We start from the raw sequence: 23046 nt of genomic DNA on the forward strand, positions 1-23046 counted from the left end.
GAACTATTCTTAATTCTTGCTATTATTTTGTCTTAGAATCTACTTAAGTTGTAAAATAATGGTGTCCAGGCTTATAGGTGATAGCGAAAGAAATATTTAATATCAACAAGGAGCAAGGGAAAGGAAAGTTCATGACCAATTCTTAGTCTCAGATATCAGAAGTCAGAAGTCATATCCTGAAGCAGATAATCGAAGTGATTAAATATTTTCTTTCTTTTTTTTCTCTCTCGTTGACTATGATCATCCAAAATTTTTACTCTTATTAATGGATGTTGTGTTTGTTTCAGCTATTTTATCAGATAATCATTTTTCTTTTAATTAAAAGAAATCAATATTTTTATACACGTGGAAGCCTTCGCAAATTAGATTTTTAAAAGTATGATCTCGGCTCTTTTCCAGGAAAGTGTTAAAAAGCACTATAACTACATTGCTGATTCATAGCTTTGTCTTTTTGTTTTACTTTGCTGAATTTGTACACTATAACAATGACATCTCCAATAATCATGGTTATTTTATTAAAGAATATTTTAGGAGAGAAAAGGATTATACACCAAATTCTTCGCAAATCTCTTAATAAAATTCTTTATACTTAGTAGATACACATAAGACCTGACTAACAATATGTTAATAATTATTCTTAGTCAGAATTCAGATGTCAACTCCTCCAGAATAATTTTTCTTCGATTATTAACTAATCATACATATAACCAAAATATGGTTCATCTTTTCTCCTTCCAAATTCAAAGAGTTGCATAATGTCTCGTTGGTTATCAATGTTGTCTTTGGCACTGCTGTTGCCTCTGATTGTGTGGTCCAAAGCTAATGATAGTAAAGATCATGAAAGAGAAGGAAGAAGAAGCTGCATAGACTACAAGATTTTGAACATTGGAGCAATCATAGACTTCCATTCACTAATTGGAATGGAGCAGAAGATAGCTATGGAAGTTGCTATCAAAGATGTTAATAGCATATTGAGTTGTTCCAAGCTTGTTTTGAACTTCAATGATTCTCATCGGAATCCATCTAGTATGGTGGCAGCTGGTAATTAACGTTCAACCTTATATATATATATATATATATATATATATATATATATATATATATATATTACTCATTTTGTTTTGTACGTTAAGTTCATACATATTTTTCAACTATATATATAGGATGCGTGACTCGTCTAATGTAGATATTACTTCTCATTCAATATTACTAAATGTATCTTAATTTAGTATTTAGTATATGAGACAAAAATAAACATAGTTAAACAAGTCATTCATATTTCATATTCTTCCTAATAATAATAATAATAATAATAATAATAATTTTAGAAGCTGCGTGATGTTTTACCTACCTAAGTATAATTAATTTTTTTGTTGTTGATATTTGTTAATGTATATTGATGTAAGCATGTAGAAACACATAATTATGTTTTTGCAAATATTAATTTTGAAGTTGTGGTCCTACTTGCCATTTGACCGCTACAACTTGATTCTATTTAAATTATAATATTCTTAGGATCAAACTTGTTAATCTCACCCTTACAATTAATCGTTCATCCTGTCAATGAATTATAGCTCAAATGGCATAGTTTTACCCTACTCGTCTAAGAGATCGTGGGTTTGAGTCTCCCTATCTTTGGTAAAAATTAATCGCTCATCCTAATTAATTCACTTCTTAACAAGTCAGTATAGCATAGTAATTCACATAATCATATCATAATTGAAACTTAGAGTCATATCAGAATATAAGAGATAAAGTTGATATCTCATCATTTTTGCACCCCATGTATTTGCATTAATTCTTGAATGAATGTGTTTATTTGACATTTAAAATTCTTGGTTTACTAAACTTTTAAGCCTTTGATTAATTCATCTACTATTTTCCTCTTTTCTTCATGTAAGTGTAGATCTTGCAAACAGCAAAAAGGTGCAAGCTATCATAGGAACAAAACTTGATGGAGCAACATTGGTCAATGAGATTCTTCAAAGCTCAAAGGAAATTCCCATCATATCCCTAACATCAAGTTCAGAAATAAGACAAATTCCATTGCCAAACTTCATACAAATAGGTAATGACATTACCTTAAACTTACAATGCATTGCAGCCATCATATGTGAATTCAATTGGAGAAAAGTGACAGCAATTTATGAACATGACAATGGATTCACCTCTTATGATTCAGATATATTAACAAAACTCTCATATTCTCTTAGCCATGTTAATTCTGAGATTGAAAACTATGTAGCTTTTCCTTCAGTGGACACCCTTTTAGACCCAAAAACAGCTATAGAACATGAACTTAAGAAGCTAAAGAACAAGAGCTATAACAGGGTTTTCTTGATTCTACAATCATCATTAGAGTTTGCAACTATTCTGTTCGAGAAAGCGAATCAGATGGGGTTGATGGAAAAAGGGTCAGTGTGGATCATCACAGATGACATAGCTAGCCATCTTGATTCACTGGATTATTCATCTGTTACCTTCAATATGCAAGGTGTTATTGGGTGCAAAACAAGCTTCGTCGAGTTGAGCCAGACATTCAAACGTTTCAAATTCGCGTTCCGCCGCGAATTTGGGTTGGAATATCCTGAAGAAGAAATAGAAAACCCCATCCAAGTCTCTCTGCTCTTAGAGCTTATGATGCCATTTGGATCATTGCTCATGCTCTAAGAAAATCACAATCACAAGGAAACTTTTCCATGGAAGAGTTATCAAAGAATGTTGTAGCTACAAATCATGAGGGTCTAAGTGGTAAAATAATTTTCAAAGATGGAAAATTGTTGGAACCAGCAACATTTAAGATTGTCAATGTTATTGGAAGAAGTTACAATGAGTTAGCATATTGGTCACCAGAATCCGGTTTCTCAGAGAACCTTGTCAACCAAATTAGTCCTTCTTCTGCTTCTGCTTCGACCTCTGGTAGAGTACTTTTAAGTAATGCGAATTGGCCGGGTGGATCGAAATCAGTGCCAAAAGGTTGGGTTTATAATAATGAAGGAAGGAGGAGTGTGAAGATTGGTGTCCCTGCTGGGGATCCATGTCCTCAGTTTGTGAATGTGAGTTATGATCAGAGGCTGAATCAAACACATATCACTGGTTTCTCAATACATGTCTTTGAAGCAGTTGTGAAGCATTTACCTTATCAGCTTCCTTATGATTTGGTGCCATTTTATGGATCCTATGATGACATAGTTGTGCAAGTGAACAATAAGGTAAAATCTTCACTAGTTCACTCCATAGTAATATAGGAAGAAAATTTTTCAGAATGACAAATTTTGTCTGATTTGTTTATCCAATTGTTGAGTTGTTTCTGGGTTCAAGACATGAAATTAGCCACCAATGTAATTATCAAGTTAGACTAGCTAGATTGCGTCCTTTAGTGCAGCTCTTTCCCGGATCTTTCGTTAACACGAAGTGTTTGTATGCCGGGTTGTCCTTTTTTGTTTGTTGTAGAATGCTTATTAGTTATTAAATCTTGAATGAACTCACGGTGGACGATAATTTTGTAAATAAAACTAGAGAAAAATCTAAGAAGATTTACAAGTAACCGTTAAAAGAAATCTAAATATAAATAGTTTTAACACATATATGGCTTATGATACAACACTATGGCATTGTTTATGTATGTTGGTGATGTAGGTTTTTGATGCTGCTGTTGGTGATATTCAAGTAATTGACCAAAGATATGCATATGCTGAATTCTCTAATCCATATATTCCATCCGGTATTGCCATGGTATCAAAAGTAAAGCCAGATAGATCAAAAGAAACATGGATGTTCATGGAAGCTTTCACAAAAGACATGTGGTTGTTAATGGCAGCAATGCACATGTTTATATCATTTGTTATATGGTTGATTGAACGTGAACATAATTCAGAGCTTAAAGGGTTTGGAACCATGCTATGGTTTTCTGTCACCACATTATTCTTTGTACATAGTAAGTACTTCATTTCATGCCATTATTAGATTATAATTAAAATCTTATCATATGTTTGCTTAAAACTTGTCAATTTCCCATGTTCCTCTATGAAACTCATATCAAATCAAATAATTATTGTATTTTCAGGAGAACCTGTGAAAAGCAACTTGGCCAGAGCAGTGCTAGCACCATGGTTGTTTGCAATTCTGATAGTGACAACATGTTTCACAGCAAGCCTCTCATCAATGATGACAGTGTCTCAACTTGAACCATCTGTGCCTGATATACAAACACTGCTAAGGACCAATGCAATAGTGGGTTGCAATAAGAACACATTCTTGGTTCATTACTTGGTTAATGAACTGAAATTCAAGCCTGAGAATGTTAAGGGCTTTGAATCAATTAGTGATTTTCCAAGGGCTTTTGAGAAAAAAGAAATTGTAGCAGCTTTTACTATTGCACCTCATGCTGAAGTCTTTCTTGCTACACATTGTAAGGGATATATCAAAGCAGGACCTACCTTAAAGCTTGGTGGATTAGGCTTTGTGAGTTTTTTTCTCTCATCTTCCTATCTCTTTTTAGTTGAAACTTGAAAAGGATAATTGTGCAAATTTTTCCTTTTTAATAGAAGATATATATGTTTAATAATTTATGACAAATGCTTTGGATATCAGAATCTTTTATTTTTTACCATGCATAATCATAAACTCAATTCTTTTAATCTAATTCCTTTAGTCTAGTAATCCAATAATATACTTTATCTTATACTTTTGAACCTTAATGACTAAGTAATGATAAAAAATAATAAATTATGATGGCTCACTAGCATTCTTCATAACTTATTTTTTAAAATTTTTCTTATTAGAAAAAGGTTTTAATTATTATGTGTTTTAAAAGCACGTATTAAAATTATTACCAATAGAAGATTTCAAATTTTTATTTTGAAAATGCACAGCAAATATATTGGAAACTCAACTTTACATCTTTTTCTATAAAAACTTTTTTAATTGAAAATTTTTTTTTAGTTGCTTACCATATTTTTTAACACGATAGACAAAGAACTAATTTATTGTAGATCAGGGTTTAGGCTGCGTACATTACAACCTTGGTTGCGGCCCTTTCCCGGACCCTGCGTTAAACGCGGGACGCTTGTGCACCGGGTTGCCCCTTTATCAGGGTTTCAGGTCAGATTTTTTCAGTTGATAATTTTAACTTGTGTTCTTGTGTTCTTATGATACGTGTTAGTTAAATTTAAAAAAAAATAATAATTAAATCCTGACTTTATATCACAAAAATAGTTAGGTCTTTTATTAAATTTAATTTAAATAAGTCTCTCATCTATATAAATGAGAAGTCATTTGTAATTATTTGTATTTAAGTTTGATGAATTACTTAATTGTCTTTGTAATAAAAAAAAAGTCAAAGCTCAAGATTTATCTTTTTCTCTTATTAATAACTATGATTAGTTGAACTCTCTAAAATATATTTTTTTTTCTCTTAAAAACAGCCAAACTGTAATAAATAAAGAATCGGATATATATAATTGAGTTATAATTAAGTTGTGTTATATATACTATATAGTTCCCAAGTGTTGTTTAATTTATACTAACAGAAAAATTTCAAATGTTTTTAAAATACTGGTCTTCCAATTATGAAATATATATATATATATATATATATATATATATATATATATATATATATATATATATATTAATTAAAATCAACTGTTAAAAACTTAAAATCACTAAAATATTATTATTTCAAAAACATTTGAGTTTTTCTTTTTTCTATATATATTATACAGTTATAACCTTATCAAATGTATGCAGGCATTTCCCAAGGGTTCAGCCCTATCAATTGACATATCAAGAGCAACATTGAAAGCAATAGAAAGTGGAGAAGTACAAAAACTAGAAGAAGAAATGTTATCTAAAACCACTTGTGGATCTCCAAATAGCAACATTATTCAAAATGTTGAACTTGGTCCCCAACCATTCTTTGGCCTATTTGGAATTTGTGGAGGCATTGCTGTCTTTGGTTTGTTAGTCTCAATGGCTCCTCTAATTGGAAAGAAGGGAAAAGGATTTATCAACTATTTAGAAGGGACATCATCATTGTTACAAATAGGATTAGGCAAAATAAAATCTTGTGTTTCAAAGAATCTAAGCAAGTACATAGCTAGTGCTCCAATCCAAGATGAAAATAAGAACTTAGAGGATGTCTCAAATAAAATGGAGCAAAATGTAGTGAATATTGAGTTGCCAATAACAACACACCACCACTTATGATTCACAAAATGTATTAGCTCTAGGATCTTCAATGATTTAGATTTAGTTAATTACATTCATGCTAATATTGTGTATAGTATAACGTTTAACAAATTCAAAATAACCAATGTTTTTATCCGATTTCTCATTATTTCTTTTTGTGTTTTTTTTTATTAATTTTATCTATCTTATATTCTAAGAACATAAGATTATAAATTAATTTTTTTATTAAAAATATAAAAAATTTAAGTTTTTAATATATTTATTTTTTATTTATTAAAAAATTTAAAATTTTTTTATTAATAATAAATTTATCATGTGTGTTAAAGATACATATTAGTTAAATCCTTGTTTTTTCATATTTTGTTTTATCTTTGGATGTCTTTATTATTATTTTATGTGGGTCAACTTTTGATTATGCTTTGCAATGGCCACTGCCTAAACTATTTATCTTATTTTTCAAATAATTAAGTACACACTAATAAAAATAATGCCATGATCATTATTTATTTCATTTATTTATCATTTTAAAATGTTGGTATAATTATAATTAATTCAATGTATTTGAATATGAATCATGCATATATAAACATATTGACTCACCCCATCCAATAATACAGCTAGTTTTCGACAAATTAATATATTAAGAAATTAAAATTTTAAAATGATGGATAAAATATTGAAGATATAAATAAATACATTAAAATAAAAGTTCTAAAGTACTACTAGTATTAAATTTTCAAGTGTTATAGTGTAATATAAAAGCATGTGTTGAAGACTTCAAGTGCCAACTGCCAACTGTGAATTAACATAAGTTGGTGAACCTGAACCACCGCTGGCCCATTAAATGAGTAATTAACATTTGGACATTTGGTATCATTTTGTGCATTTTGGGTTCATTTCCCAATGTCATGTCGTAATTAATACTAACAGGTTCTTTGAGCTCATTTATGTTTGTATTCATGCAATCGTCCATCTACAAAAGATAACAACCATAAGCAAACAGTCAAATCATAAAGTTTTATACATGAAATTGAAATTAAGTTAACAATTGATTGGCTTAAAAATATAGGTTTCTGACGTTTCGTCTCGTAGATATTTAAATTCTTAAAAATTAAAAAAATATATACGTTTTCGATTTTTTTTTTAAATTAAGATATTTAGATCTTTCTATTACATTAAATTTTTGAGATCTAATAAAAATGTTTGATATAAATTCTGTTCTGCTGACGTGACTGTTATAGTATGCTATGTGAAAGTCTAAAGTGATTAACCATTTTAGACTTTTACGTGGCACATCGTAACGTCCACATCATTAGAATAAAATTTATGTCTTTGTTTAGTCTCAAAATAAAGTTCAATGTAATGGAGAATCTAAATGTCCTAATTTTAAAAAGTTTAAAAACGTATATGTATTTTTTAATTTTCAATAACTTAAATATTTACGAGACAAAAAGTTAAATATTTATCTATTTTTTTTGCTAAAAATTTATTTTTTTGTGTTATTAGGAATGATATGATGCTGGCCTTTTTAGTTGTTGATTATAATGTTGAAAATAACTATTAGTTGTTTGTAAGCTAATTTTACTATTTTCATAGATTTTATATATTTTTTTTGTATTTGTGTTTATTTTTGTTGTTCCATGCTGATTTTTTTAAAAAAATACAAAATCATTAAAAGTTTATTCGGAAACAATATTATTAAAAACTGGTAAATTACCTTGATCTTACCTGAAGTTTAATTTATGGTGGGTTTGGCTTTTGGAATATGACCAAATACACTTTTTTTAGGCGGATTTTAAATTATATTTTTTGTTGACCTGCCTTGAATCAAAGTCAAACAGTTTTCTAAAAATTATATTATTATAAAATAGTTGGTGATACATTACAAGCTTTCATAGTTTGATTACTATATGTTAGTTACATACTTTTAGTGTTATTTTTTCAAATGTATATTCAACTTTGTTTTTTTCCCCTACTTATAAAATATGTTAATTTTATCGAAAGAGTTTTAAGTATATCGAAAATATTGGTATTCTAGTTATTTTAACTGTTGATCTAAATTATAAAAAATATATATAATATATATTAATTAAAATCAACGATTAAAACAATTAGAACATCAGTATTTTTAATACACTTGAAATTTTTTTAATTTTGTTATATATAATGTCTAATTTACTATCTGTTAGTTAAAAAATCAAACTAACTACTATATGTTAGTTAAAAAATCAAACTAACTCAATTTATTGATCACTGATTAAACTAATTAGTTTCAAGTCAATCTAAGGCTCTAATTAACAGAGAAAAGTTCATTTTTCTTAATTAAGTATTGGTGGCTTGATTCTTAGATTGGAGATTAAATAAACGTTAAAATTATTGGTTAATATCACATAATCAAAGTATTAATTTATATATATATATATATATATATATATATATATATATATATATATATATTAAATTGCATAATTAGTCACAAGAATCGTTAAATATACTCTAATAGATTATTGAACTTATAATAAATAAATAATATTTTTTTAGATTTAGCTAACATATATTCTAAAGACATATGATAAGTTTATTATTAATAAAAAATTTAAATATTTTTATAAATGTAAAATAAATATATCGAAAACTTAATTTCTTTATATTTTTTAAAAAAAAATTCTTAATTTATAAATTTAATATATTTTTTAAAGTATAAAATAAATAATTTTTTTTACTTATGTAATATTACGTAATTAGATACATATACATATATAATTATAAAAAAAAGATAAATAAATCTTTGATTTTATAATTTAAAGATATATAAATTTTTGACTAATTAAAAATACAAAAATATTATTTATTTTTTAAGATGTGAAATATTAAAATTTTTTAATTTAAAATATATAAAAACAAATAAATTTTTCAGAAAAACTTAAATATCTTACATTTAAAAAATTAAAAGATATTTTTGTATTTTTAGTTAGTGGAAACTCAAAAACTTAATTATTTATTTTTAAAATAAAAAGATAAAAATCTATTTATTATTTTTTAAAAAAAATTATTTTATGAAAAATATTAAATGATCAACAGATTTTATATTATTATCAATATTTTTAATGATATAAAATTATATTTAACAATACGAAATTATTTATTTTTTTATTAATTAAATATTAGTCAAAATTTAATAAAAATGATGATAATAAACTTTCTCTTATTTTATACTAATACTCGATCAAAATGAAATGTTTATTTTTAGGATAATATTAGATAATTAATAATTTTTTTAAATAATTTAAATAATTATGAATAAAATAAAAATATATTATATTTTTAAATTATTTATTTAAATTTTAATATTAAAATAATTATTTGTATACTTAATAAAATAAATATCCAATAAATCTATTGAAGGATGAGTGATAAGAATTGAGATCCCTGATATGGCATCCGGTCCCCCAGTTCCCAGAGAGACAGGGAGGTGACAGGTCTCGTGCGTATGTTTGAAAGCGTGATATTCACGCACATCAACGTGGCATCTCGTACCCATTCAGTACTACAGCTATACACTCACTTCCATCCTCTCTTCTCTTCTTTTCTTTTCTTTTTCTCTCTTCAATCTCCGCCGACAATGCCGTCACTCTCTTCTTCTTTCTTAATTATTTTGGATTAGTCTGACTCACATATCATACATGCTTAAATACCTCCAAAGATTCCATCCATGTGACCAATCCCATCTCATTTCCCATCCCACTCATCCCTCCTTCACCTCCTCCAAAAATTATTGTTCCCAATATATCATTTAAAAATTATTGGCTAATTTTTTTTATATGAAAAAATATTAGTATTTTAGTTGAAAATATAAATATTTAGTATAATTATAGGTGAGTGAATTTTTTAGGTAGAAAGTCAATACATGAACAGTGTGTTACAATACGTAAAGGGCGTATTAGACACGTGGCAGCATTTTAGTCAATACATGGAGTATGTTGGATACGTGACAGTATTTTAGTCAACACGTGGAAGGCGTATTGTACCACGTGGAGATGTATTGCACAATATCTACAATACTATAAAACACTTCAAATGTCAATATTCAATTAAAATACTATCTCTCTTTTCATATTAAAAATAATTTTTGACATATTAAATTCAATTTAAAAATATTATTGGTTTATAAACTAAGATGTATAAGGTAATATTCAAATTTAATTGAATTAATGAATTAATAATAAGAGCAACTCAAATTAACTTTTAACAATATTATATTGTAAAATTAAAATATATTATATACATAAAAATTAATTATTAAATTAATTATTATATATTTATATATAATTAATTTGATTATTATTATATATATATATATAGAAGATAATTATATAAGATTAATTAATTTTAATACACTCATTGTAGAAGATTTTTTACATAATTATCTAACTATATTTATTTGTTTATATTACTGTTCGTTACTTAGGAGATTTTGTGTGCTCGACGAGTCGGGTGGTGGTGAGAGGATGAGCGGATAAGACCTTGGACTAACTTGGAGCGGATGTAGAGAAGCGGGTTGAAAGCTAGCGATGTTGGAGGGGGTGTGGATGGAGGGGTGATCACCTGTAAGGACACTCCAACGATTAAATCAGTGTCAGTACAAGGTGATAATCAAATTAGGTAAGATATTGGTACTTTGGGGAGAGAGCTGACCTTTTTCCTTATATACTGTGCTGGATGGGCCCGTAGGTGACCTAGCCTAATGGCCAGGAAGTATCTATGAGCTATCTTGATCCATGCGGAGAAGAGCAGGTCGTTTCGGTTTTCAGGTCGGAGATTCGAGTGCTGTCCCAAAGATACCGACCCGACCGATTGCTGGGCGTGGTGACTTGGGCCGCTTAATGGCAAGTCAGGCGCGCGCACGGGTGTTGGGAACCGGCCTGTTGGGTTCTTCCTGGTGTGGAACGGTTCAGAGCTTGGATCCGAGGCGGTGTTTCAATCCGCCGACCAATCGAATTGGACTTGTGGCAGTCTATAACAATTACTTTGTCTTAGTTAAGGTAAAAATAATTATTGTTATTGATATGATAATATAATTAAATATAAAAAATATTAAAATGAAATTTTTATATTTATACGATATATAATGAGAATATGAAAAAATTTAGTGTATAATTTCTTTCAAAATAGCATTAGTTATATATAATTGAAAATATATTTTATAATATCTAAAATTTAAATCCATAATTTTTTTCATTTGAATATGAAATATTTACCATTTTACCTAACATTACATTTATTATTACTGTACACATTTAGTTAATAAAAAATGGATTAGTAGAGACACACTAGTTATATATAAAAAGATTGTAAAGTTTTCTACTTACATCAAAGCACGATTTGAATTCTAATCTAATTTAGAAAATTATTTATGTTTAATAGTCAAAAATATTTTAAATTCTTTGCATACATAAGATAAGATATGATTATGAGAGATTAAAAATTTTAAAAATATATTAAAATTTATAAAAAAAACAACTTAAATATACAATACACTAATATTTTAATAATTTTTAATAGTTAATCTTAATTATAAAACTTTTTAATATATTTACATCAATATAAGTTTCAGCTAAGAATTATATTAATTAAGAAGAAAGTAAAGGAGGAAATCAGGAAAGTACTATTGAGCCATTGACCCTACTATAAATCTAGAAGATCAAAAAGACAAAACTGGAATTTTCTCATGACTGAAACTCAAAGCATGTGTGTTCTCTCTCTTATTATGTACAACTCATATATACAGATAAGACAGCCTTGCTACAGCTTTCACAAACATAGCATTGTGTGTGTGCACAATTTCCCACTCACATCATTCACCAACACACACTTTAGGAAATTTTGTACACATGTCAAGAAATGGGTAAAAACAATTTGTTTTTTTTTTTTAATAAATCTTTTGTTTAATATTTATTTTTTTAAATATCATATTGTTCTAATAAATCATTAGGTAAAGTATTTTTTTGTCTTTGAAATTTAACAGAAATTTTAAAAATATTTTTAAATTTTATTTGTTTTAATTTTGTCTTAAAAGTTTTCGATTTGCATCAATTTGAGATCGATTCAACAACAATTTCATAAGAATGGCCCTTCAACACAAGCAAATCAAGTATTATTTTCATGCATTATTGTTAGATTGATCTTAAATTTTTTAAAAATTTAACCGTCGAGGATATATTTGATACAAATAGAAAATTTTTGGAACGAAATAAAACTTAAGAATATTTTTAAAATTTTTGTCAAATTTTAAGGACAAAAATTTATTAAATTCAACTAAATTCTAAAAATTTATTGATTTTTTAAATAAAAAATATATAAATTTTGTTAAATACAGAAGTTTTATATAATGAGCACATAAATTTTTGAAAACATAATTTTTTTTAAAACGCATAACTTTTGTAAAATTAATATAATATTAATTAGAAGAAAAAGAAAAAGAAAGGTGTTAAGAGAAAAAAAACAACACAAAAAAATTAAGAGAACAAAAAAATAAACACAAAAAAACTACAAGGGCATAGCATAAGAAGAAAAAGAAGTAAAGGAAAAAAAAAGAAACGAAAAAAACAAACACATAGAAGAATGCAGATTAGGGGAAAAATAATAAAAATACTAAAATTTCAAGTCATTTCAAATGGATTTAATGTTATTTTATAATTAAATTTGACATAAATAATTAATATATTAAAAAATTAATAATATTTAATTTTATTATTAAGTAAAATTAATCTATCAATCATTATCATTTTTTTTAATTATAAAATATTGATGATTGATTACTAGGTTTTTAGTTTTTTTTTTATAAAAAAATGTAAAAAAAAACGTTGGTTATAATTTTTTAACACATGTATAATAATATTATTAATATTTACATTACTTGATTATTTTTGTCAAATTTAATGATAAAATAGTATTAAATTTATTTAAAATTTTTAAAATATAAAAAATTTAATTAAAATTTAATTTAAATATTAAAAACTAAAATAGTACTTTATTTATTATTTTTTTCTTTTAAAATATTTGATTGAAAACTTACTTGGATAAAAACTTATACGTCCGGTGAATAAGTTTTTTGTTTTAATTATGTCCCAACCAAGTGCCTAAAATGTTATTGGTTTATTTTTTAACAATAAAACATATAACTGGTATGAAAAAAAAAAGACATAAGTTTTAGATACCAGAATCTTAAGAAAAAAAAAAGGAAAAAAACGTGTTGAGAGGAAGAAGAGATTGGAATAAAAAAAAAAAGTTTTTTTTTTGTAGGTGTATTTGGGCTCATCCTTAAACGCTCCTTGCTAAGTATGGAGTGCTGCACACCTTGTGAATTCATTAAATCTGAACTCTTTATTTATTATATTTTATTTGAATGGTCTAGATTTAAAAAGGCAACCTGTTAATCAGGTTAATCATTTTTTTACAAGTTTTAGATTTTTTTTGTAAATCTCAGATATTGGGCTGAAGTTCAAAATAAAAAATAGTACATAAATATTAAAAACAACATGTCTGTACAAAAAAAAGTTATTAGACTTTAGAATTAAAATAAATAATACATAAAAAATAAGTTAAAAAATTCATGTACTAAATCCAGAAAAAAAAGATATATTAGAATCTTAAAAAAATATTAAATATATATTATGTATATAATATTAAAATTTAAATAAATTTTGTTTTGTGTGAAATAAAACTATAATATTAAATATAAACACAATGATAAAAATTTTTGTGTTATATATATATAATATTAAAATTTAAGTAAATTTTGTTTTATGTGAAATAAAATTATAATATTAAATATAAAGACAATTATAAAAAATTTTGTGATATATATATATATATATATATATATAATTTTATTTTGTGTGAAACAAAATTAAAACATTAAATATGAATAAAAAGATAAAAAATTTTGTATTATATAAATTTAATTAAAAAGAACATATATACAACATAAAAATCAAACAAACATATAATAATTTTATTTTGTACGAAACAAAAATTTATATAAAAAATATTTATATAATTAAAATTATTAACAATTTTTTTATTGAAATATGTTATTTTATTATATTTATAATATATTATTTTGGATAATTATATTATTTTAGTTAATATATATTATTTAAAATAATATTTAAAATTTATTATTTTGTATTAAGAATATTACTAAAAATATATTATTAGTTTTTCTTAAAATAATATTTTCTTTTATTTGGTTCAAACACTATGACGATAAAAATTTTTATGTAATTGCGTTTATTTAATAAATATTATATTCATTTATTTCTATATTGCATGTAAAATAAATAATTAATGTTTAAAAAGTTAATGAAAATTATGTCATTTGAACTATAACTCGTTGATAAAGAAAGAAATATTCTTAATTATATATTAAATAGAATAATTATTTATTAGGCTCGTTCTTATACAAATAAAATTTTTTCTTAATTTTATATCTGTAATATTTTATACCAATTAACTTTAAAATTTAATTATTTTTTGAATAAATTAATAAAAAAATAATACAAATAATTGTTTAAATATAATTATATTTTTATTTTTTATTTTATTATGTACAATTTGAGGATAATTTGAAATAAAAGATAATGAACTTTATTGTAACTGCCATCTATTTTGTGCTTTGACTATGTCGTCATCTGATGGAGCCTTCATAGAAACCGTGATTCTTCTACATAATCGATTTTGCGTTTGGAGTTAGCCAACCAGCAGCAGCGACAGACATGCGTCTTTAAAGGTCATTTATGATAGATGTGGAATGTGGTGGATTCAAAAGCGTTAAAATCTGTGATTAGTCAGAACGATAATGGAAGCATCTGCCAACAAATAAAACAGTGAAAATGCTTGAAGACATCATCACATCGACAATAATAGAGTAATGGAGGAATTCAATCAAATTTTCTTGAGTATTTTTTGGTGCAAAGGTCGTCCGTGTGTTAAATGAGGGAATTAGTATTTTTGTTAGTGCCGGTTTGTTTGTTCAGCCTATGACAAAAAAAAATAATAACAATAATAAATAAATTAAATTTACCTGATAACTTTTGATAGTAGGTTAATTTTTAAAGAGTGTTGCACTCCCTACTTTACCTGGAGTGCACTAGCTTTCGCCGTGTATTTGATTTGATTTAATGGTGTTTAAGAACTTGACGGAATAATGATTTATTTATCTATCATCACTCAATTTTTTAAGCATCTAAATTCGAAACTTTAAGCAGCTCATTTTAATATACATTTGTATTTATATATTAATCTAAAAATAACAAAATAACAAAAACAAAAACAAATCCAATAAAAAATTAATACTTTTAATTGTAAAGGAAAAAACCACATAACCAAATATAACCAATACAAGTTTTTATCTGAATTTATAATTTTCTAGTTAGATAATAATAGTTGAATCTATTTTATTTTAAAATTTATAAGCTAAGGACAACATACATGTCAATATTGTTATCTAGTCTCATCTCATTTTACTAATAATAAAAAGTTCTCGCCAGTAAAAAAAATCAACTCTATATATTCAGTAAATATTATTATTTTTATTAATATTAATTTATATTTATATTTATAAAAATTTTATTTTCTCATAAAAAATATAATTTATATTTTTTTAATTTATATATATAAATAAATAAAATTTATTTATTAAAAATAGTTTAATATTTCTACATATCAAATGATAACTAAAATTACTAAAAATAGTTAATGTCTAAATATTTTTCAAAAGAAAAATCTTGGTTTTCTACCATTCTGCTAGCTGTCCTTAAGATTTAAGTAGTTATATAAATTGATGAATTCAACTCTCCACAGTGACAGGCTCACAGCACAGAATATATTAGAAAGAAATTATAAATAAATAGAAGTAATTGCTTAACGTCTTGCTTTCAGAAATAACAAACACCAAGTGTACGCTAGCAACCTTACTCTCTCTCAGATCTCCTCGTCGTCGTCATCGTCGTCATCACCACCGTCCGTTGGTTTCTCATCGATCCGTTCCACAGGAATGGACGGCTACGATGGAACCGTTAGGCTCGGAGCCATCAACCTCAAGCAGCATGATCTTCGAGCCGGCGCCGCCGGCGAATTTGACTCCGGACCGGACGTTTCAGTTTCGTCGCCGGTCACCAGGCAGAAAGCCGCCGCCGCTAAACAGTTCATCGAGAATCACTACAAGAATTATCTCCAAGGATTGCAGGATCGCAAAGACAGGTGTGTATATATCTATACATACATAATTGTCGTTCCTTTCTACTATTTCTAATTCTCGTTTTCAATATATGGTTTCGAATTGCGGTTTGGAACTGAATTCTAGCTGAATCAGATGTAGTTTCTTTTTTTTTTTTTTTTTTATCTGCGTCGGATGTAACTGTTGGTTTTGCAATTGTCGTAGCGCGAGTGCAGCAATGATCGCAATTGTTTTGCATTTGATTTGGTGCTTAGCTTAATGTAATCTCAATTCTCAAATGTGCTTAGCTTAGCTTAATGTAACTGTTATTTTGATTATCATATGCAATGTTTTAGACAGAAATAAATAAATAAATAAAAAGTGCTGTTTCGCTTTAATTAGCATTTTGTGATGATGACGCCTGTAAACTCAAACTGTATTTATTCTATTAATTAATCAATTTATTGAGTTTAGTCTTACGAGAAAAGAAAAGCTGTTAGAAATTTAGAATAGAATAAATTTGATGCTGCACTAGTTTTTTCCTTTTTTTTCTTAAACATATTTATTTGTGAATTAAAAATCTTGATGTCATCTATTTAATCGCTCCTTTCAAAAACATCTGCTTCATTTGTATATAGAAAGAGTTACTTGGAAGTGGTTGATTGGTGCAGTGACTTTAGTGAATTTTACTTCATAGGACAGAATTCTCGTCACTAATTGCCTAAACTGAAGAAGGAGGGAAAAAAGAAGTATTGATCTTAATTGCTTATTATTGGTGTGTTTTCAGACGTAGAGAGCTACAGAGGAAAGTGCAGGAAGCTCAAATATCGGTTGAAGAGCGGGAGGAGATGATGAGGAATTTGGAGAGGAGAGAAACAGAATATATGAGGCTTCAGAGACGTAAAGTTGGAATTGATGATTTTGAGCAATTAACCGTAATTGGTAAAGGTGCTTTTGGTGAGGTACATAATAAATATTTTAGATTATGTTATATTATAAACTTTAGATTCCTTCATATATAGTATCTAATAATTTGTTAGGATGACTTAATTTTGTTTCGTTTCCAGTTAAAGATTTTTGCAGTCATCCAATCATGCTTTACCATTTAATAGAAGTGTTTGACTCTAATAATAATTGTCTCAAAAGGAGATTGAATAATGAATATGATTTGTCGACAGTACAAATGCATCAAATTTAATCTCTTGTTATAAATCTAGCTCCTTTATATTATGTTCTTAACTTTCTTTGAAAAATGTAGGTGAGGCTATGTCGTGCTAAAGGTACAGGAGAGGTTTTTGCCATGAAGAAGTTAAAGAAGTCAGAAATGCTTAGCCGCGGACAGGTATTGCAGTAACGAAGTAAAATTCATAAATCATCAATCCTTTTTTCATGATTTCCTCCGGCAGAGTTTTAGAGGCCTTACCAATAATGCTACATAAATCCAAACCAAATTTATATAAGATATCAGTGTTGGTACTTGGAATATATTATTCATTTGAGGTTGTGCTTTGTGTGTCGGATGTCCTTTCTTTTTAGAAAAAGAAAAATCAGTGCAAGTAGATAAAATATTGTCATTACTTGTTAAAGTTCATTGGACCTTTGGAATCAATTTATACGCCTTGTTTCTCACCATTTCCGTTCAAATTTAGGTTGAACATGTTCGATCAGAGAGGAACTTGCTGGCAGAGGTTGACAGTAGATGCATAGTAAAACTCCATTATTCATTCCAAGATGCAGATTTCTTATATCTCATCATGGAATATTTACCTGGTGGTGACATTATGACATTGTTGATGAGAGAAGATATTCTTTCTGAGGATGTTGCTCGTTTCTACATTGCTGAAAGCATTCTTGCTATTCACTCAATACATCAGTACAACTATGTCCACAGGTATGGCTATTGTCAAACTGTCCAAGTTTAGGATAATATGTTTTGGAAACAAAATTTGTGCTTAGTCTAATGTATTCTTCTTGTAGGGATATAAAACCAGATAACCTGATACTGGATAAAAATGGCCATTTGAAGCTTTCGGACTTTGGATTATGTAAGCCTCTTGATGATAAGTATTCAAGTATATTGGAAAATGAAGATTTTACCAGTCAAGAATCAACTAGTGAAACTGATGGATACTCTGCGTCCCCTTGGTTGATGCCTAAGGAACAATTACAGCAGTGGAAACGTAATCGGCGAACATTGGTACACCTTCCCCACCCAAAACACACACACATTTTAAGTTCTCTAGTTTGTATTGTTGGTTTAACAAGCAAATAATCCAAGTATAAGAACTATGAAGCAATGACTAAATTGTTTTTTTAATTTTTATATATAAATATATAGCCTGTCAACCATTAGCAACTTTTACACTTTCTTAGGCATATTCAACGGTTGGAACTCTTGATTATATGGCACCTGAAGTTTTGCTCAAGAAGGGATATGGAATGGAATGTGACTGGTGGTCTCTTGGGGCAATCATGTATGAGATGCTTATTGGGTATCCTCCCTTCTGTTCTGATGATCCAAGGATGGCCTGCCGAAAGGTATTATGGTTCATTTAATTTGTTACACTATTCATATCTTGTATCTGTTCATAACAACCTGGAGATTTTGTATTGTGGCAGATTGTTAACTGGAGAACATGCCTGAAATTCCCTGAAGAACCCAAGATATCAGCTGAAGCTAAGGATCTCATATGTCGCTTACTATGTGATGTTGACACTAGACTAGGAACCAGAGGAATAGAAGAAATAAAGGTAAATATTCTTTTAACTATATCCCTATCAGTATAATATTTTGGTAGTACGCTTCTTAAACTATATTCCTTATTTTGATTACTTAGTTTCTAACCACTTATTTGGGGCATGATGATTACTCAGTGAAACATTTAGAAAGTTGCTTGTTATGCACCCAGAAATTTCTAGATATTATTAATTTGCTCACGCCCCCTGCTTACATAATGATGAATATTTTAGGCTCATCCATGGTTCAAGAGTGTTCAGTGGGATCTGCTTTATGAATCAGAGGCTGCATTTAGACCTACAGTTACTGGAGACTTGGATACGCAAAATTTTGAGAAGTTTCCTGATGTAAGTGATAAAAATTTATGCATAGGAAATTATTTAAATTGTTGTATAATATAATTCGTTGCTGGCTCTAAAATCATTTTCTTTTTACCGAACATTTCAACAAAGTATATGAAATGTTGATAGGCAGTGTTAAGATAATATTCTAATGGTAGAGACCATGTAAAGGATTAGCTTTCCTCACAATTTAAGTGATTTGGTAGAAGTTCATATTCATAAATGGTTTTATATTTAACAATCACATTTGCCTAATTTTCTGTTTCATCTATAATGATTTAGATTCTTTAGATATTGATATAAATGGGTAGGGACAAATTATAAACAAATTATTTGAAGTTGTGCTGTGAGCATTTTGCAAATGTTCAAAGAGACAAGTTAAATGCTAGCTAAAATGATTATTCATTTATTTTCTTAGGGTAACACTTTTTCCTCACTCTTTTAGGTGTGGATTTTTTATCTTTCCAGATGTATTACCCTTTCAAATTTGTTATTATTTGCAGACATGGAATCAGTGACAATATTTCTAAAACTGTCATTTATTAATAGTTTCAAGTACAGAATTTGATTTGCTCCTTCAGTTTTCTTACTTCAGAAGAACATCTAAACTATGTTTATTTTTTTCCATTGGCAGATAGAAGGTCCACCATCTGTAACTGCAACTGTAGGACCTTGGCGAAAGGTAACCACTTCTGCTGTGGCTTATACTTTATTGAAATCCTCAGTAAGATCCTTTTGGTTTTATCATTTCTTATAGATATTTTACTTATGTTTTTGACATACTTGCAGATGTTGACATCCAAAGACACCAATTTCATAGGATATACTTTTAAGAAATCAGACATTCTTAAATCACTTGAAAATTCAGGTATACAAATTATTATGCTTGATACCTTTGCATTGTAAGATTATAATATGGACTTATGCTGTTCTATTTGGTGGTTTCCTAGGCTTAAGTTTACATGAATTAAGAAAGTTGGTGTAGTTCATGCAGATACCTTCTGATGATACTATATTATTTTACTACCAAAACTTGAGAGATAACAGTGGCACATAAAGTTATGATAAAGTTACTTTGATAAGTACACATAAGTTAGTTTGGTCTAAATATTTTAACATTCCACCTCTAATTTTTAGCCATAAATGAAGATATTTTCATTGAACTAGTGTCATTTTAAACTAACAAAAATTAAATTAATGGTTTCAGGTGCAGACGTTAAAGTAAATGGATCATCAAATGCCCCATCATTGATATCCTTGTTAGGTATGCTCAGTTATATCTACTGCCTAGCTAGATGCACTCTAAAGACATATGCACAGTCTTTCTTCTGGTTCTCATATGGATGGAGCAAATTAACTTACACGTTTACGACCTTTTTGAGAAGAAATACTTCGAGAAAATAAATATTGCACAAGAGCACTTATTTGCATAGCTTGATCTGCGCCTTAACCATATTGTATCGAATATAAAACTATCGATGTGTTCCTAACTAATAGCATAGGCTTACGGGAGACATATAGTACATAACATGGTCTTGATATTATAACTTTTATGGCTAAAATGTCTACATTTGATTCTTGCCACCTCTAATTCTCCAAAAGAAAAATTAAATTTCAACGCAAGATTAGGTACACTTGTATTGTCTGTTTCAAGCTCAAAAAGGATTTTTAAAAAATGCATGAGGGTTAGAAACCATGCATGTGCCTACCTGATAATTAAAGTTTTGGGGAACATGGTTCATGAAAATTGTTTGATTCTCATAATTGGGTTAGAGATGTTATTTAATATGTACAAAATTGATACTCTATATTTAGGAACACTCGTTAAATTGTACACATATATGCAAAGAATATTTAATCTGGTGAAGAAGGTTCAACCAGGCTCTATAACACACTATGGTTATGCAGGTAGGATTGATTTGCAAGATACCGTCATCCCAGAAACTGAGCAGAAGCCATAAACTTGAATGAAAACCCTTGCATGTTTAATGTACTGGATTTGATCCTGTATGCTATTCTTTATGCTTGTCAATTTGAAGATTATAGAGTGATTGAATGTTAGCAAGCATGCATGTTCTTAACTCATTACAGCCAAATACTGCAGTCAGTAAATACGGTAAGATCATGGATTGGATTCATCACTCATTCATGGTGGACTTTAGTACCTTGCGGCTCACTTCTACTACTACTGCTTTCTGCACTGTCAAAAACCCAAAAAGATGATTCCATATATTGTGACACCAAGTCAAAGCTGTGCTGTTCGTATATATAATCCTATATACATATTCAGTTTCACTTATGCTCTTCAGTGTTCAGTGATGAAAAAATTTTGGCTCCCATTATTTTTGTTGTACACAAATTTCCTGACCCAATTTCTCAAAGCAATTTTTATTTTTTTAACTAGTATCTTAAATCACAGGCTACTACTGTTATGATCATGGTTTTTGGGGAATTCTAGTATTACTTTTTTTGAAAGAAATAAAGCAAATCTGTTCTTTTTCCTTGGGTTATATATAGGTACAAACATAATTAATAGTCACATGGAATGGAATGAATGAATGGCATGGGAGTTTAAATGAGTATCTTCGTAGTTGTGTGTACAATGTCAGATTAAATCATATATTATCACATGTCTGTGGGGTCGAGGTTTTAATTAACTTATGATGATGATGCTGATATTACTAAATAAGATGAAAGTATGACAATATATTTTTTACTTAATTCGAATGATAAAAATAGTTTTTATGTAAAGATAATAATTGATACGTGGATACATGTTATAGTCAAATTGATAATCTAATGGTGTTTGACTGCTCGAAATAATATTTCTACATAAAGATTATTTTGATTATTTTTATGTGAGTTATCGTTTTCAGGGCTTAATAATTATTAAAAATAGTGTTAAGAGATTATGAAAAGGAAATTTTTTTTGAAAAATAACATTATCTTTAAATTTTCTGTTTTGGCCTTGAATTTATTTATATGTAAACCATTTAACTATTGGATTATCCTCCACATTATTGGAGGAGTACTTTCGGCTAGTTCTTTGCACACACATCCAAATCATGAAAGATGAAATATCACCATCTTTGCCATCACGAATGTATTCACACACGCAATAATTTCTCAAATGAATTCAAAGGACCTTGGTCGGTCGGTTGCATGCCTTGAGTGCAGTGCTGCATCAAAGAGCACCGAATGCGTTGCACTTGATCATATATCATCACCTTTCTATTTCATACTGTACTTTCTGATAATTATTATAACCTAAAAAAAAACAAAAATGTTAAAGTAAACCAAAATAGATGAAGCAGCATCAGGGTCCACAGATGGTAGAAGAATGGATAAAGAGCATGATATGTCGTGTATTTTATCATGATTTTTTTTTCTTTTTTAGTTTTGATTTGTTATTCAATTTAATCTCGCGTTTGATCAAATTAGTCTGTTAGTATATTTTTCTATTTCCGCCATCTCACCAGTGCCGACAATTATCAATTTATCATGCAAATCTAGACTCAAAGAAATGACACCTTTATCTGTTTTAGCAGTCAATGAAG

At 27.9% G+C, this 23046-nt stretch overlaps 3 protein-coding genes across 5 annotated transcripts; all 3 read left to right on the forward strand.

The window, feature by feature from the left end:
- The first annotated feature begins 69 nt into the window (after positions 1-69).
- Positions 70-6340, forward strand: LOC112756133 (glutamate receptor 2.9-like). 3 transcript variants are annotated; one of them, XM_025804591.3, is made up of 6 exons: positions 70-1041; positions 1907-3212; positions 3640-3937; positions 4067-4464; positions 5000-5103; positions 5752-6340. In XM_025804591.3, the coding sequence occupies exons 2-6, from the start codon at positions 2700-2702 to the stop codon at positions 5801-5803; spliced, it is 1365 nt and encodes a 454-aa protein (XP_025660376.1). In that variant the 5' UTR covers positions 70-1041; positions 1907-2699; the 3' UTR covers positions 5804-6340. The 3 variants fall into 3 exon arrangements, with proteins under 3 accessions (XP_025660376.1, XP_072054532.1, XP_072054531.1); XM_072198431.1 differs by having other exon boundaries at positions 5007-5103; XM_072198430.1 differs by lacking the exon at positions 5000-5103.
- Positions 756-2670, forward strand: LOC112757912 (glutamate receptor 2.4-like). The gene is made up of 2 exons (XM_025806460.1): positions 756-1041; positions 1907-2670. Exons 1-2 carry the CDS (start codon positions 756-758, stop codon positions 2668-2670), a joined length of 1050 nt encoding a protein of 349 aa, XP_025662245.1.
- A 9698-nt stretch (positions 6341-16038) lies between the features above and the next one.
- LOC112756134 (uncharacterized) lies at positions 16039-21828 on the forward strand. Its single transcript, XM_025804592.2, has 12 exons — positions 16039-16455; positions 17199-17373; positions 17670-17753; positions 18061-18302; positions 18389-18608; positions 18785-18949; positions 19031-19162; positions 19382-19495; positions 20124-20171; positions 20279-20357; positions 20697-20753; positions 21398-21828. Exons 1-12 carry the CDS (start codon positions 16250-16252, stop codon positions 21448-21450), a joined length of 1575 nt encoding a protein of 524 aa, XP_025660377.1. The 5' UTR covers positions 16039-16249; the 3' UTR covers positions 21451-21828.
- Positions 21829-23046: the final 1218 nt, after the last annotated feature.

The sequence above is a fragment of the Arachis hypogaea genome, chromosome 6 (genome assembly GCF_003086295.3).
Source record: "Arachis hypogaea cultivar Tifrunner chromosome 6, arahy.Tifrunner.gnm2.J5K5, whole genome shotgun sequence".
NCBI lineage: Eukaryota > Viridiplantae > Streptophyta > Magnoliopsida > Fabales > Fabaceae > Arachis > Arachis hypogaea.

Bases quoted from the DNA above. Each gene is read 5' to 3' on its own strand.
- LOC112757912 (XM_025806460.1), top strand. From the start codon at position 756: ATGTCTCGTTGGTTATCAATGTTGTCTTTGGCACTGCTGTTGCCTCTG. The intron at 1,042-1,906 runs GTAATTAACGTT...ATGTAAGTGTAG, and splicing joins ATCTAGTATGGTGGCAGCTG to ATCTTGCAAACAGCAAAAAG.
- LOC112756133 (XM_072198430.1), top strand. From the start codon at position 2,700: ATGGAAGAGTTATCAAAGAATGTTGTAGCTACAAATCATGAGGGTCTA. The intron at 3,938-4,066 runs GTAAGTACTTCA...TTGTATTTTCAG, and splicing joins CACATTATTCTTTGTACATA to GAGAACCTGTGAAAAGCAAC. The intron at 4,465-5,751 runs GTGAGTTTTTTT...AAATGTATGCAG, and splicing joins AGCTTGGTGGATTAGGCTTT to GCATTTCCCAAGGGTTCAGC.
- LOC112756134 (XM_025804592.2), top strand. From the start codon at position 16,250: ATGGACGGCTACGATGGAACCGTTAGGCTCGGAGCCATCAACCTCAAG. The intron at 18,950-19,030 runs GTATTATGGTTC...GTATTGTGGCAG, and splicing joins CAAGGATGGCCTGCCGAAAG to ATTGTTAACTGGAGAACATG. The intron at 19,496-20,123 runs GTAAGTGATAAA...TTCCATTGGCAG, and splicing joins ATTTTGAGAAGTTTCCTGAT to ATAGAAGGTCCACCATCTGT.